General features: G+C 59.2%; 2 protein-coding genes across 4 annotated transcripts; both read left to right on the top strand.

Moving 5' to 3' along the window:
- The first annotated feature begins 869 nt into the window (after nucleotides 1–869).
- On the top strand, nucleotides 870–7,066 carry FCRLA (Fc receptor like A). The gene is made up of 5 exons (XM_033092739.1): nucleotides 870–1,722; nucleotides 4,524–4,673; nucleotides 4,962–5,228; nucleotides 5,588–5,872; nucleotides 6,610–7,066. Exons 1-5 carry the CDS (start codon nucleotides 1,593–1,595, stop codon nucleotides 6,909–6,911), a joined length of 1,134 nt encoding a protein of 377 aa, XP_032948630.1. The 5' UTR covers nucleotides 870–1,592; the 3' UTR covers nucleotides 6,912–7,066.
- Nucleotides 7,067–8,815: 1,749 nt separating this feature from the next.
- Nucleotides 8,816–13,989, top strand: FCRLB (Fc receptor like B). Of its 3 annotated transcripts, XM_033092826.1 has the most exons (8): nucleotides 8,816–8,893; nucleotides 9,011–9,115; nucleotides 9,726–9,867; nucleotides 10,170–10,190; nucleotides 10,495–10,749; nucleotides 12,166–12,432; nucleotides 12,878–13,153; nucleotides 13,290–13,989. In XM_033092826.1, exons 3-8 carry the CDS (start codon nucleotides 9,795–9,797, stop codon nucleotides 13,688–13,690), a joined length of 1,293 nt encoding a protein of 430 aa, XP_032948717.1. In that variant the 5' UTR covers nucleotides 8,816–8,893; nucleotides 9,011–9,115; nucleotides 9,726–9,794; the 3' UTR covers nucleotides 13,691–13,989. The 3 variants fall into 3 exon arrangements, with proteins under 3 accessions (XP_032948717.1, XP_032948716.1, XP_032948718.1); XM_033092825.1 differs by having other exon boundaries at nucleotides 8,882–9,115; XM_033092827.1 differs by lacking the exons at nucleotides 8,816–8,893; nucleotides 9,011–9,115 and having other exon boundaries at nucleotides 9,614–9,867.
- Nucleotides 13,990–15,150: the final 1,161 nt, after the last annotated feature.

Here is a 15,150-nt window from a genome sequence, read left to right on the forward strand (position 1 = left end):
CTGGTGGCGCAGGTGGTTGGAGCGCTGTGCTCTTAATGCCAAGGTCGCTGGTTCGATGCCATGAGATGTGTCTTCTCTAGCATCTTCTCTCATGTCGTTGGTCAGCTCTGCCATAGCTTACCCAGCTCTGTCGTTCCGAGTGCAGTGATCCTTGGAGGACCAGCCACCTTCATCACCACGTTTATCTTAATCAGACCTGACAAAGGTTTGTCTGTGTTATTAGTCTTGTCACAGCTTTTGACTCCAGGACCAAGTCTTTGCCTTTGTTTGTCTCCTAACGTATTCTCCCTTCTGCTGTATTTAGACTTACTACGTTATGCGTTTATTTCTAAACTTCTGTTTTTAAACAAATTCACAAAAGGATACTTTTCCTGACGCGTGAGACTTGAGGGTTAGTGGCGGAGGAATGCATCTCTTTTGCTCCATCTCTTGAGGGCTGGCCAAGACTTGTCTTCCTCTTCTGGGGCCACTGGGTCTCGTCACCTCAGCTGCAAGGCTCATTGCCTCAGTGCTTCCTCCACGCTCACACTCACCCGCCCTGGATTCCCTGGGGCCACCTGCACAAACACACAGCCTCTCAGATGATGGAAAATTTATTCTAAGTGCTTATTTTAGATCGAGAAATGCCTGCCCTCTCCGGCCACGCCCCACGCTTGTCTGCTGTGATCTGAGGTTTTGTGCAGTGGAGGGGTCACGCCAGCCCTCCCTGCCCTCCAGCAGCACTGCCTCCCCCATTCCTGATGGCTCGTCTCATCCCCACATAACCACCGGGGGTCTGGTGGTGCGAGCATGGGAGGGCAGAGAGGCTGGCCCCCGTGACAAGGGAGCCAAATCAGCAGCCGACATTCAGAGGCAGGGGCGCTGGGTCCCCCGAGACCACCTGGAGCCAAGGGAGCTGCTGTGGTCTCCATGCTGCCCCCTTCCTGGTTCTTCTCAGGTTTCTCAGGCTATCAGATGCCTCCTGCATCTAACCGCAGGGGCAGAGCGGCTGGGCCTGACCCGAGGCAATCTCCTGGTCCTTGGGCAGCCGTGTTCTTTTTCCCTCGTCTGTTTCCCTGGGGACTGTCTCTGCCTTGTGCTTAGTTCCCACTGACACGACACAGCCTCCTGGTCCCACAAACACATGTGCAAACGTGGTCAGAGCCTGTGTGGGATGAGTCCGGTCTGCTTTGATGTAGTTCCACCTTCTTCCCTGTCTTGCCCCGGTCTGGTCATCAAAAATGTGAAAGGCAGGCAGGACACTGACACCCAGTGTCACTCCCCCAGCGGCTTCCGTGCAGCCTCTAGGCCAGTCCTCGCCTCCTTCCCCAGCGGTCTCACCAGTGACACGGACAGCTATTGCCCTGAGCACTCCCGTGTGTCTGTGAAGGCCACTGGGGGGTCAGACAATGACCTGCTGTGGAAGCTCTCTGAGTTCCATGGGGAAATTGGACCACTGGACCACTGTCATTTCACCCTGAGGATGATGAGGGCGCTGGGACCAACCTGGCCGGACCTGAATGACGATAGCCAATCAGAGTTGAAAATAGGCCCCAGAAGCGAGGAGATGAGACAGTTACACTTACTTCCTCTTTTCTAATTTGAGAGGTTTCATGTTGAAGACTATCAGGGTGTTTGAGGCTGCACGAGAGCTACTCGCGGCCACCATGGATCTGGGCGGTGTCCTCGCGGCCTGGGCCCCCTTCTCCCCCGCTGTGCTCTGGACAGCCCAGATGCTCCTGGGTAAGTAAGTGCCTGGATATTGCCATGGAGACGGGGTGTCTGGATGTTGCCATGGAGACGGGCTGCCCTGACTAGGGAAGGACCCAAAGGGAAGAAGCCTGGGCAGCCTTCCGCCCTCCATGTGGGATAGAAAGGTAGACATGGGCAGTGTGTGTGCAGGACTGAATGGCTCTGAGTGTCCAAGTCTTCCAGGCTTTTCCATCCCAAGAATCCCCTTTACTGGGACGCCCTCTGTCGTGACAACGTCCACCCTTCCTTTTGGCAGTTTAGCAGTACTCTGCGCTTGCTCCCTCCACCTCCTCACTTGTGCTCCGGTCTGGCTACCCCGGGGTCACCTTTGCCCAGGTGATGACCTCTGTGCTGGCTAGGCCTTCACACGCTTTGCCTTCTTATGCAGTGGGACGTTGTGCTGTGTGGGCGCCGCTGGTCACTTACCTCGTCCTGGCGTCCTCTACCCTGCGCCCCAGGTCGTCTTCTCCTTTACTCCATCCACCTCTAGGTCCCTCTGGCTGGCTTCTCCTCTCTTCCCCTTAAATACTGTGTTTCTGCCGTTGCGCCTTTGCCTCCCTGCCCTTCTTTCTTTACTCACTCTCCCTAGTGAGCTTATTTGTCAGTGTCATGTCACCATTACAACTGTAAATCCAGCCTAAATCACACCTCCAACATGGCTCATGCTTTCCAGCTGGACACATCACACAGGACACATTCACCTGCACGTGTCACAGGTGTGGCCGCACAACGTGACCGGAGCCGAACCCATCTGGCCCCTTGGCCCCGCCTCTCCCCTCCCCATCTCTGATCTCAGGGGTGTCCACCCAGACGCACTCACTCTACATCTGATCCTTCACCAAGCTGGGCAAAGTTGACCTTCGGCATTGTCCCTGGAGCCAGTCCCTTCCCTGAAACATAAGGACTGTGAGCTCGTTCCTCACTTGGGCCGGCCTGGTGACTTCCTACTCATGCCTGTGTCCTGTACTCTGCAGCCGGTGACTTCTGTGATTCCCGTCTGCCAGTCCACGCTCCGTCCCCAGCCCCTCTTTAACCTCTGCAGCCTCTGCTGTCCCCTGAGCCCAGCCCACACGAATCACACATTCACTCCGGACTCCTACCGGTCTGCAAGTTTTGCTCACGCTGCTCCCTCTGCTGAGATGACATGCCCACGACTCCTGCCCCCTGTCACACACACACTCCAGGCCACCCTAAGCCCTCAGCATCGGCCACCTTCAGCAGGAAGCCTTCCCCAAACCTTCCTCTCCTTTTCTTGTCACTTTCCTCCTTGTGCTGAAATAATGTCTTCATGTGTCTGAGCCGTCCACTAAACGAGGGGCGAGGCCTTTTGCTCTTGTTTCTAGCCTTGTCTCATCCTGCGCTGAATTCTCAGGCACAGTGATTTTGTTGAGTTGTTTTACTGAGCTCACGGAGACAGCACGGGGTGGCTGTATGCAGACGCAGCACATGTGTGACAGGGCACAGACATGGGACACTCTGCTTCCAACCCTTTCTTTTCTTTTTGCCAGCTGCCCTGTGTCCCTTAGGAAAAGTCACTTTTTATACCTGTAGATTTGGCTTTGTGATTCATAAAATGAGAGTAATGAAAACCTACCATACAGTTTTTTCAGTGTAAGCACCGGGTTTTATTGTCAAAAAGGAAAGGAGTCTGTGTCCAGCTGACCGACAGTGGAGGAACTGAAAAGGATGGTGATGGCTGAGAGAGCATCTCGAGAAAGCACCTGGTGCTGATGAAAGAGAATTAGGGAGCAGCCAGCAGCCTGGCTGAGGGCGGCTACAAGGTCAGGAAGAGGCCAGGGCCGCTGGGAGTGGGGGGCACAGAGGCAGGGGGGCAGGAAGGGGGGGAGGAACTGAGACATGTGAGTGGCTGTGAGGCTGGAGGCGGGGCTGGGGGGTGGTTAGGAGGGATAGAAAGCTTGTGGGGCCGGGGGAAATGGAATTACTCTGCCTGGGGCAACCATGGAGCCAAGAGTCTGAGGAGCAGTGGTGGGAAATGCACAACGCTTCGTCTCAAGCAGAAGCAAAGAAGGAGTTGTTCCATCGTTACCAGTATAGGCTGGGAACAGAGGGTCGGGCAGAGAGGAGGACACAGAAAGGGCTTTGCCGTCATCAGGGAATGTTCCAGGGACAGTGGCTGAAAGATGAAGACCTGACAGGGGGAGCAGGAAGCAGGTCCCAAAGCAGTTTGGTAGATACCAGTCAGCAATGAAGAGCCAAGTGGAGTCTGGGAAATGAAAACATGGACGAAGGTCCCCGAGGACTGACGTGTCTGAATGGCGACGAGGAGACCGCACACACCTGGGTCCCTGTCCATTCCCAACTTTCTTTTTAAACTTTGGGCAAGTTAATTGACTTTTCTCAGCCTGTCTCCTAAGGGTTTATGAAGCAGGGGTGAAGGCACGTGCCTGGAAGCCTTGGGACGATGAACTAATCGCTAAAGCACTTTGGCGATGCATAGCCGCGTGGCCCGGGGCCAACACCCAGTGGATCTGACCGTGTCCCGTCCCTGCTGCCCTCTGTCCATCGGCGCTGGGTCACTGGTGTCTGGCTTCTGGTTTCCTGTACAGCAGCTGGATGTCATGCTGGTGAATCCCCGTCCTGCCACCTCTCCCCATCCTCTTCCCCAAACCACAGTGTTCCCTGAGCATGTGGAAGCCAGCGAGGCGAGACCCACGTGGGTCTCCCACTGAAAACAACGCTGCACCAGGGAGGGAGGACGCACTCTGGGGGGCAGTGTCCTGTCCTCCTTCTCCAAGACGCAGCCCCCTTTTCTCGGTCCACGCCCCCCACAGTGGCCAGTTCTGAGACGCTTCAGTGCGAAGGACCCGCCAGCACCCGGGACAGCAGCTGCCACACCGGTGCCTTGGAGGACCCAAGGGAGAAGGACTTCCAGGTCAAGGGTTACACCTTCAGCGCGCCCTTCCATCTGGTCGTGGCCTACGGTGAGGCCCTGGGGAGCAGGTCTGCTCCTTCTCCCATTTCCCAAATCTCTCCTTTGGGCCCCACGGTGCCCAGGAAACGGGCCGTACATGAGACCCCGCCCCCGTCCCATGTTCAGCCAGAAACCAGGGAGCCCTCAGTCCCGGGCTCCAGAGAAGTTGTTACACTCGCCCAACCAGTGAGAGTTACCTGGAGCCTCAGAGAAAGTTTGGGGGGCCTGTTGTGGGCAGCACTGGGGGAGCTGCCAAGGAGGGCAGTCAGTGACACTCAGCTCTTGTTTTGGGTCGTAGACTGGCTGATCCTTCAAAGTCCAGCCATGCCGGTGTTTGAAGGGGACCCACTGGTTCTGCGCTGCCAGGCCTGGCAAGACTGGCCGCTGACCCAGGTCACCTTCTACCGAGATGGCTCACCTCTGTGTCCCCCTGGACCTCACTGGGAATTCTCCATTGCTGCGGTGCGAGAGGCAGACAGCGGGCAGTACCACTGCAGTGCCGTCTTCAGGAGCCTGGGTCCCGGGAACCCAGAGACAGCAGCTTCCGTGGCTGTCACCGTCCAAGGTGGCTGCAGGAGGCAGACGGGGGTGGCAGCGGCAAGGTGGGGGTGGCAGAGCAGGTGGGGAGCGACAGGAGCCAGCTCGCCTTCCCTGAGGTGACGAGGTCACTGAAGCCCAAGGAGCACGTTGCTGCCTTTTCAAGTCACTGGGCCCGTCAGTCCCGATACCCATCCCGCAGACCCACGTGTGTTTTGCCGGTCGGTTGACTGTCAGGGTCTTTCCTAGCTCTGCCCGCACAATGAGAGATTCAGATGGAACTTTCCTGAGAGCTCATTCCTGCTGGGAAGCGTGGCTGGGCCCCTGGCGTGTCATGTGTCCCTGACGCATGGCCTGACGTGTCCTTCTCACCTGCCTCTCGCCCAGAACTCTTTCCGGTCCCAGTGCTCAGAGCCACACCCTCAGCCGAGGCCCAGGAGGGGGACGCGGTGACCCTGATCTGCCAGACGAAGCTGCCCCCGCAGAGGTCAGCCACCCACCTCCTCTTCTCCTTCCACAAGGATGGTCAGACAGTGCGTGGCCGGTCCCTGTCCCCAGAGCTGCAGATCCCCGTGGCCTCTGCAGCCCACGCTGGGTCCTACTGGTGTGAAGCCACCACCGAGGACAGTCAAGTGTGGAAACAGAGCCCGAGGCTGGAGGTCAGGGTGCAGGGTAAGTTCGCATGTGTGAAAGGGGGCGCAGGATGGCTGGGCCCCTGAGCTGGGGTTCTGTGTCAGCGGGTTCACAGGAACACAGAGGAGGCAAGGACAATGGGCCGGGGCCCTGGTGACGGCAGAGCACACATAGGGGACTTCTCCCTCAGACTGTGGCGACACCTCACCAAACCAAGGCCCAACCCTGCTCCACAGCTGCTGCCCTTGGGCCTTGTGCTCCACAGCTGCTGTTCTGGGCACTTGTGGGAATCTAGCATCCAGACGAGGACGAGGGAGTCGGAGTGTGTGCTCAGTTCTGGGAGCCCATTAAGAAGGCCGCTCGTGCCCTAGAGTATACCCGAGGGTGTGCGGGGGACTGAGGGGCTTGGAGCCATGTCATCAGACAGATAACGGAAGGGACAGGAGAGGCTCCACCTAAAGAGGAGGTGACTCTGGCCTGCAGAGGTGTCTGCAAACGCTGGCGGCTGCATAGGGAGAGGCACGACACCAGTGTGACGGCCGTGAAGAGGCTGGCCTGGGACAGCTGCCACATGCCTGGCAGGGAACTAGAGTCTCCCTGAGAATGTCCACAGCTCTCCAGTGGCGAGGCCTCACACAGAAGTAACCAGGCTTCAGGTCCTGATGTGCACGCAGCCTCTGCTGCCCTGGGCCCATGGAGCGAGAAAGGCTAAGCGGGAGTGTGAGGGCAGGGCCAGACACATTTCACTGGTGCATGTCTCCTGCCCCCCCACCCAGGTCCCCCCAGCTCTGCTGCACCCCCCGCCCTGAGCCCAGCTCCTCAGGAATCAGCCGCTCCAGGAACAACGGCTACGGACCCCTCGGAGCCTCCGCCTGCATCACCCCCACCGTCCTCTGAGGGCCCAGGCCAGTCCTGTCCACTGCAGGCCCTGGACCCCCACCTGCACCACCAGATGGGTCTTCTTCTCAAACAAATGCAAGATGTGACTGCTCTGCTTGGTCACCTGGTCGTGGAGCTGAGGGACTTGTCTGGCCGCCTGAAGCTTGAGACCTCGAAGGGTCGTGCCAAATATGAGTGAACAGTTCACCTTTAGCATTGCCCCCCACCCCCAAATCCAGCTCTTTCTCATTTCCCTTTTATGCATAAAGAGCTCTGCAGGTTGCCCCGGCCTCGTTAGAGCAGCGGAGATGGGCGAGTGGAAATAAACTTGTACAGCTGCAGTTGTGTTCTTGTGCACTCTCTCCTGACGTGACAACACACCCTGCTCTCTCTCCACCAGGAACTGGCTTGTGTTGCCCAGACCCGAGTCTGGTGATTGAAGAGAAGCAATGAGATTGACTTCACGCAGCTGTCTCCACGGGGACAATCCCCTCGCCCCCCGCCCCCCAGGGGATATTTGGCAATGTCTGGAGAGTTTTGGTTGTCACATTGTGGGGGTGCTACTGGCATCTATCCAGTGAGTAGAAAACAGGGGAGCTGCTAAACATCCTCTAATGCTCAGGACAGCCCCCCCACAACAAAGGCCCCCGCCTAATGGAGGCAGTGCTGGACTGGGGGGCTTTGCCTTGGAACGAGCTCCCCGCCCAGCCTCACCAGCGATGGTCATTCACACGCTGGCACCTGCCTGGCCTCTGCTGCTGCCCGAGTTTATAATGTACTAGGTACACACAGCGTCAGTGTCTGTGTCAGCAGACCCTCTCACCCCCAGGAAACAGCTAAAGGAGGGTGGGAAGCTTCCCACGGGGTCCTCTGGACACAGAATCTGTGTGGAGGACGGTGCCGCTGGAGCCACAATTGCTTAGTTAGGTTGTCTCTGAACTATTTTTCTCACAAATATTCATTAACCTACTTCGGCACCATAATAATGCTTCTCCCTGTGTGTGGACAGCTGATGTGCGTTCTCAGCGAGAGCCAGCCTGACGGACCCCACAGGGGCCGCTGCTCAGTGAGCTGGCACGTGATGTGGCGACGATCTCAGCAAGGCTCTCTAAGTCATGCCATGTCACCTACTGGACCCTTTCTTTGTGCGAGTTATACTGTGCGCAGTTTTGACCCACATTGGTTTACAAAAGATGTGTATGTGGCCGTCGCACACATGCCACAAGGACACAAAGGAGTAGGGTCACCCTGGAGGTCACGCTGGGAGTGTTATGTAGGAAGCGGTGTGTGTGAGGCACGTGGCCGGGCGCCTGTCACAGCGGGGCACTCACTGACAGCGAGCTGCCATCCCTGACTTCATCATCCCTGAGGACAGTTACTTGCAGAATTCTTGTCAGATGGTGGCACATCTTGTCCAGAAATTATGTCGTGATAGGTAGGCTTCAGCGAATTGCTCAGGCATCGAATGACAGTGGCTAAGTTTCTGTGTGGTAAAGGGGCAAGGAGTCAGAAGGTCTGTGGGGAGAAATCCTTGATGGGGGAAAAGATGCTACTTGGGGAGAATGTAGACAGAAGCTGAGGCTAGAGATGTGGGGTGAGAGAGTCGTCCGGCCAGTTCTGAGCGCCGCACGACACACGCCCTGCCACCGACTGCGGGGTTTTCAGGGCACTTTGTGACTTTTGGTGCAGTCAGTGTTCTCGTGGGGTCTGGTGAAGAGGCTCAGACCTGTGTCCTGTGACAAGAAGCCAAGTAGAGTCAGTGGGTGTGGACTAGGGGGGCTGCTGGGGGTCTCGCCAAACTCATCACAGAGCTGGTGCCTGGGAGGAGGGGAGACCTCGGGCCTCTGTGGGTGATGTGGGCCCCCCTCAGCTGGCAGGATGTGGGGGTGCACTCCTGAAGCAGACAGTCTGTGACCGCCCCTCCCAGGCTCTCATTCCCTCCCTCCCCCACTCCTGAACGCGTTAGCAATTCCAGACCCATGTGACCCTCTCTCATATCAAAAGCTGCTCTCAAAAACGGTCTGAAGGAGCAGCGTAAGTTAGGTGGCCGAGCACATAGTCCTAAGAGGCATGTGTGTTTCTAACAAGCAGTGGCCCATTTGGAGAAGCTACGGCAGAATTCCTGGAGTGGAGCTTGGGCGTCTGGAAGCCAGAGGGGCAGGGGCTGTCTTCAGGAGAAGGGTCTGTTTGGTGCTGTCCTTCCTGCCAGGGTTCCCAGGGAAGGCGGTGCCACAGGTGGGGCAGGAGACGTCCAAGGAGACACACTATCAGGCTGGAAACTTCATTAACTATTGACAGGCGGTTTGGGCTTCGCACTGCTCGGCGCTGGTCACCTGACAGTGGGGCCGGGAAGCAGGTCGCAGAGGCTTCTGTGGGGCTGAGGCAGGGACTTCTCTGCCACAGGTGAGGCGTGCGGGCGTGGTTGAGGCGTGGGGACAGACGGAAGGAAGGAAGGAAGGAAAGGAGGGAGAAAGGGAGGAAGGGAGGGAGGGAGGCACAGCGAGTGGCGTGCACAGGCCAAGGTCACCGGGTGGGCAGGAAAGAAGGGTGTTCCAGTTTCTGAGGGTTTAAGGCTTTGGGAAAAGAGAAAGAAGGGGAGACGTGACATGTCTGCCCATGACTGGGACACTGGAGTCTGTCTTCCCGCCTGCTCGTCTGTGGGGGGATGTGAGCACGGCTGCAGGGAACCTGCATCAACCTCACTAGGCCTCGCCCCAATGGAGTGGGCAGGGAGTGGGCAGAACAAACACCCTGGGGGGACCTTGAGGACATGAGGATGTGGCTTCCTCTGTGAGACTCACAGGGGCCCCTGGGCTGGGAGGGGGCCCCCCGCAGATCCATGTGGGTGTCAGGAGGCACAGGCTCTGCTTAGCAGGACTCTGCGGCCGGCTGTTGGGCTGGTCGGAGAAGTAAGGTTGCTTTCGGGTGGTAGGTGGGACAGCGGGTGCTTGGGACGCCTGACGGCTGATACATAGCCAGCTGTCCCCTGCTCTGTCCCCTGCAACGTCTTCAGGAATCAGAAGCAGCAGTGTCCACCAGTCCTCAGTGGTCAGCGCTGGCCACGTCCTCTGTCCTCCGTCCCATGCAGCGTCCCCATCGTCCTGCAGCTGCCAGCAAGCCCACCATGTGGGTGCTGGCCGCCCTCCTGCTCCTGGGTGAGTCCTCGAGGAGGTGACGGTGCATGAGGACTGTGGCTGTGTGGAGGCATGTGGGCACGTGTGTGCATGTGTATGCACACGTGTGTGTGCGCGCGCGTATATGCTGGGCGATGGGCAACCTCGACTCCAAGCAGTTCGGTATCTCGGAGACGTAAGGAGGAAGGGGCTTTCTCAGGCTGGAAAAATAAGGCAGAAGGAAGCAGGACTGGATTCCTGTTGAGCTTTTCCCGTGGTCAAGAGAGTCCCTTCCCGTCGTCTCCAACGTTCTCCTCCTTCCTTCTTTAATTCTTGTTTCCCAGTTCCAAGCAGTGGACAAGCTGGTGAGTCTTATGCACCCCTCATCCCACACCGCCCCTGCCACCCCGTGGTGACCCGCTTGTGTCCCTCATCTCTTGGCTGTCCCCTCCTCTGCCAGCCCTGTGACTGTCTGCCCGTAGGCACTTAGCAGCGGGCACTAGTGGAGGGACTCGGGGTCCAGCCCATGTGGCCTCTCCCCCTGCGGGGATGGGTGTTGCAGGCTGGGTCCTGGAAGCAGGAGTTTTCTGATACTGCCCCCCCTTGGAGCAATCTCTGGGCCCCTCACTGTGATCCCCTTTTCCACGTCGTCCCCTCCACACGCCGCAGCTACGCTGGAGAAGCCCACGCTGTCTGTGCACCCGCCCTGGACCACCATCTTCAAGGGGGAGCGTGTGACCCTGCGGTGTGATGGGTACCACCCCCTGGTCGTGGAGCTCCGGCCCATCAGCACGCTCTGGTACCTGGGCCACCTGCTGCTGCCCTCTCACAGGAGAAGCATCGAGGTGCAGACTCCAGGGGTGTATCGGTGCCAGACACGGGGAGCACCCGTCAGTGACCCCGTCCATCTGTCTGTGTCCAACGGTGAGTGTCTGTGGGGGAGGGGCAGTGTGCCACTCCTCGCGTGGTACTGGCTCCTGTGGGAGGGGCCACTGGGCCACTGCCATCAAGGCAGGAGAACGGGGCTCTCTTGCATCTCTGGAGCAGGTGGGGGGGCTGCGTGGCCCTTCCTGAGAGGTGCAGTCAAGTTTGCCTGAGCCCAAAGGCTCCCTCCCCGCCTGCCGCAGCAGATACACATTTCCGTTTGTTTATGAGACTAGTTCTGAAGAGCAGAGGCTGTGAGGACCTGGGACATTGACAGATAATTGTGGGGTGAGGGGGTGAGGGGGGGCGAGCAAAGCAGGAAAAGTGAGGGTCCCTGGGCAGGCTGCTGCGTCTGTGACAATCACTCCAGGCTGAGGCATCTCTGTGCCTCGCATCAGTGAGGTGCGTTCTGTTACTGTCCCAGTGGTAGGACCTATCTCTGCTTGTCATAGAGACCAGGAATGAATGACCACATGTCATTAAAGGAAAAAGCAACAGCTGAACAGAGCACTTAGTCTAAATTCTATCACAAACATGTGCACCTGTGTCCTTAGGGGTCAATTAAGGTCCCCCCCCCCCCATACTTAAGGCTTTGACACAGGATAGAGAAATAACAGAGCTCTTCCTCGGGACATGGGACTGGCTGCTTGGTGGGGGTGTGATGTCGTCGTCCGCCGCTGTTTGTGCTCAGAATTTAAAGGCCCTCACTCCGTGCTCGGACTAGCACTTACACACACGTCATATCCACACTCTGCGGTGTTTGGTTGGGCACAGACAGTGCGTGCCGATGAGATGTGGCCACGGGAGACAGTTGGGCGCTGCTTGCAGCCCTGGGGGTGCCTCCCGGCTCCGGCTGGTCCCTGCAGAAGCCTTCCTTGGTGTGAAACCTGTGATGGCACCGAGGGCAGGCTAGGGCTCTGTCAGCGTCCTGTGACGCCCGTGGTGATGTGTAGATGTGGGACGTCATGCCAGGAACCTGGGCTCCCCCCCCCGGGGGGGTGGGCGTATCAGGGAACTTTTCTGGGGGAGATATAGTCTAAGCCTAGACCTGCAGGACAAGGTGAAGGGGTCTTCCTGGCTGAGGAAACAGCAGGTACAAGGGTCTGGGCTTCCAGCATGGCTTCAGCTTGGCGGGACTTGGCCTGTACAGGAGTGGAAGGTGGGGGCGGGGGGTAAAGGATAGGAGGGGCAGAGGCTGAGACATGCTGGAAGGTAAGCAGGGCGGGTCTGGAAGGCCCTGAGCCGTCCTCCGCTGTTTAACCTGGATTCTGGTGGGCATTTGCCTTAGAGGCTGGACCCACGTCTCAGGCACCTTTGCCCCCAGGGAGGGGAAGGAGAGCAGCTGGGCACAGGAGACTGGGGGGACCCAGGGCTGGACCTTCTCCTGGAGTCCTGCCGTCTGTGGTGACTGTCTAGACTGGCTGATCCTCCAAGTACCCTACGCCGCTGTGTTCGAGGGTGACCCGCTGGTCCTGCGCTGCCGCGGCTGGTACGACAAGGTGGTCTACAAGCTGCACTACTACCGCGACGGCCAGGCCCTGCGCTACTTCCCCTCCAGCGCCAACTACACGGTGGCCCAGGCGCGCGCCAGTGACAGCGGGCTCTACCAGTGCTCTGGCACCATGCGCATCCCGGTGGAAAGTGCGCCCATGTTCTCAGCCAAGGTGGCCGTGACCGTGCAAGGTGGGGGAGGCCCGGGGCCGGGAGGGAGGCGAAGGAGCCTTGGGGTTCTAGGTCGGGAACCAGGTGGGGAAAGGGGGGCGGACGGTCACGTGGCAGGTTTCTCTGCCAGACCACCCACAGACATCCCTGCTTCTTACTCTGAGTGGGGAACCCGTATAGGGGGCAGCTGCAATGGTGGGGATCGCTGAGGGACTGGGGCGAGGCAGGCGCAGCGACCCCCTAGGTGGACCCAAGCTGGGTGTCAGGCGGGCTGTGGTCCGGTGCCGCCCCTTTTGAGCCTTCCCTCCCTCGTGGACCCGTTGCCATGTTTCAGAAGCCTTTCCTCCTACGCGGTCTTGGTCTCCTGGTGGCAAGGGGCCCTGGCCGGCAACTTGGACAGCGGGCCGGGCTCCTGGGCGCCTGGCGCCGGCCTCATGTGCGTCCTCCGCCTCTCCCCTCTGCTCAGAGCTGTTCCCGGCGCCGGTGCTGAAGGTGGCGGGCCACGCGGAGGCGGGCGGCGTGGTGGTGCGCTGCGACACGCGTGTGCACCCGCGCAAGCGCGCGGCGCCGCTGCAGTTCTCTTTCTACAAGTACAGCCGCGCCGTGCGCCGCTTCGACTGGGGCGCCGAGTACACGGTCCCCGCGCCCGAGGTCGACGAGCTGGACTCGCACTGGTGCGAGGCGGCCACCGCCTCTCGCAGCGTTCGGAAACGCAGCGCGTGGCTGCAGCTCCGGGGGACCGGTGAGTGCCCGCGCGCCCCCACCGCCTTCTCCCCGCACTGCCCTCCCGGCCCTCCTCGCTCCCTCCCGGCCAGCCCGCCCCCGGCTCCCCCGAAGCGGTGGGACGACGCCTCCAGCCGCGCGCCCCGTGTTCGCAGGCTCGCCCACCGCCGCCCCCGGCCCGCAGGCCGCAGCCTTGGCGCCCGGGAACAGGCAGCTTTCCTTCCAAAAGTCTCTGGTGTCCACGTCGGGCCTGTCGGTCACTTCCGTCCCTAACTCCACCTCAGTGGGGCTGCGGGTCCCCACGGGCAGAGTCGCCTCCGCGGCGCCAGCCGCCTGCGCTCCGCGGACGCCCCTGGAACAATCCCCGGGGTCCTTGAAACCCGACGTGGACCAGCTGCTCCAAGAAATGCGGCTGCTCAAGAGCCTTCTGAACCGGGTGCTCCTGGAGCTGAGGGACCCGCAGGCCTTCCCCGAGCGCGGGGCGACCCTCCACACACCCCCTGCGCGCTCGGCTGAGGTCCCGGGAGCCCCGGAGACCTCCGCTGCGGGGAGCTGAGCGGTGGCGCCCGTGCCCTCTCCAGGCCCACGCGTCACCCAGGGGTCTCCCTCCGTGTCACCCAGACCTGGCAAAGCCATCTGCTTGCGGCCCTTTGTTCTGCTGTGGTTTTTCAGAAGCACATAAAGTGTGGCGGCGGGGATTTCGGTCTCGGCAGCATATTTGAGCAGCTTGTAACCGCAAGGCCACCCCCGTCGCTTCCTTCCCCTCAGAATTCAGGACAGAAGTGTGAAACTGGTATTTACTGCTTGGAGGTTTGTTTGGAATTTTAGTCATCCTTAGCGATTCAGGTGACCCCGCCCCCCGCTCCCCAGGACATCCTGCGGCACAGGCCAGGTCTGGGTACTTACGGTCATTAAGGAAACAGCCCTTTGGGACATTTTAGGATCAAGTTGTAATTATTCAGAATGAATTTAATGCTAATTTTAAAAAGGCTTTTAGTTTTAGAAACTAAAACAGTTCTATTTCTGTTGAGTTTATACCCTGGAAGTGCTGAGTTTGACTTACTTTTAGAGGCAGAAAGTATTTGTTGGGCCTCCCATCCCCCAGGCTGTAAAGGTCAGAGTTGGGTTAGTTCCGTCCCCCCTTCCGGCCCCCCCCTCCCCCGTGAGTCTCCGCCCCAGGCGGCAGCAGGCAGCGGTGCTCACTTTAGCCATAAACAAGTGGTACCATCCGCATCCAGAAATCTCTTTGAAGCAAGTTTAAGGCAAATCCTCAAAATTGCTAAGTTGTAGTTTTTCGCAGTTTTCTTGCTCCCTAAGGAGCCATTCCAGCACTAGCACACCGAGACGCACATGTGCACTGAGCCATGTCCCACCCTGCATGGGGACTTGACTGTCACCTGAAGGAGAAAAGCAAGAGGCCGTGTTGCTGCATTTCTAAGCGTGGGCTCCCGCAGGGCCCGTTTCCATGAGTGCCCCTGCCTTCTGGCACCCGGGTTCCCTGCAGGGCTGGTGCAACTGCTCCCCAGGGGTGTGGTTCTTCCTGGCCGAGCCCTTCGTCAGCCCACCTCCGCGGCCAGCGGCCAGCAACTCTGCCCTCCTTACGTGATGGATGTGGGGGTCACCACGCAGTTTCCCAGCTCTGTGCTGCTGGCCTCCGGCCTCATATTCTCCTCAGCATTGCTGCTCACCGTCCCACAGAGTCACGCAACTCACAGGGAGGCCGGTGGGCACCACGCACATCACAGAGCCATGTGGCTGGTGCCCCAGGGAACACCACAGGGCCCAGGAAAGGCAGCGGCTCGGATTGGGAGGGGCGCGTCACAGTCACCGAGTGGACATGTGCAGAGGGCTGAGTGACCGGGCGTCGAGGCTGGGGACGCAGACGTGTTTGTGGAGATGTGAGGGCCCCTGCATGTGTGTAGAGCTGCACGTAAGTGGTGTGGTTGGAGAGCTGTGTGTGTTTTGAGGTGGGAGGGGGTATCGTGGGAGAAAGTGGCAGGGTGTGAACATGTGGTA

This window comes from Rhinolophus ferrumequinum, chromosome 22, assembly GCF_004115265.2.
Source record: "Rhinolophus ferrumequinum isolate MPI-CBG mRhiFer1 chromosome 22, mRhiFer1_v1.p, whole genome shotgun sequence".
Lineage (NCBI taxonomy): Eukaryota > Metazoa > Chordata > Mammalia > Chiroptera > Rhinolophidae > Rhinolophus > Rhinolophus ferrumequinum.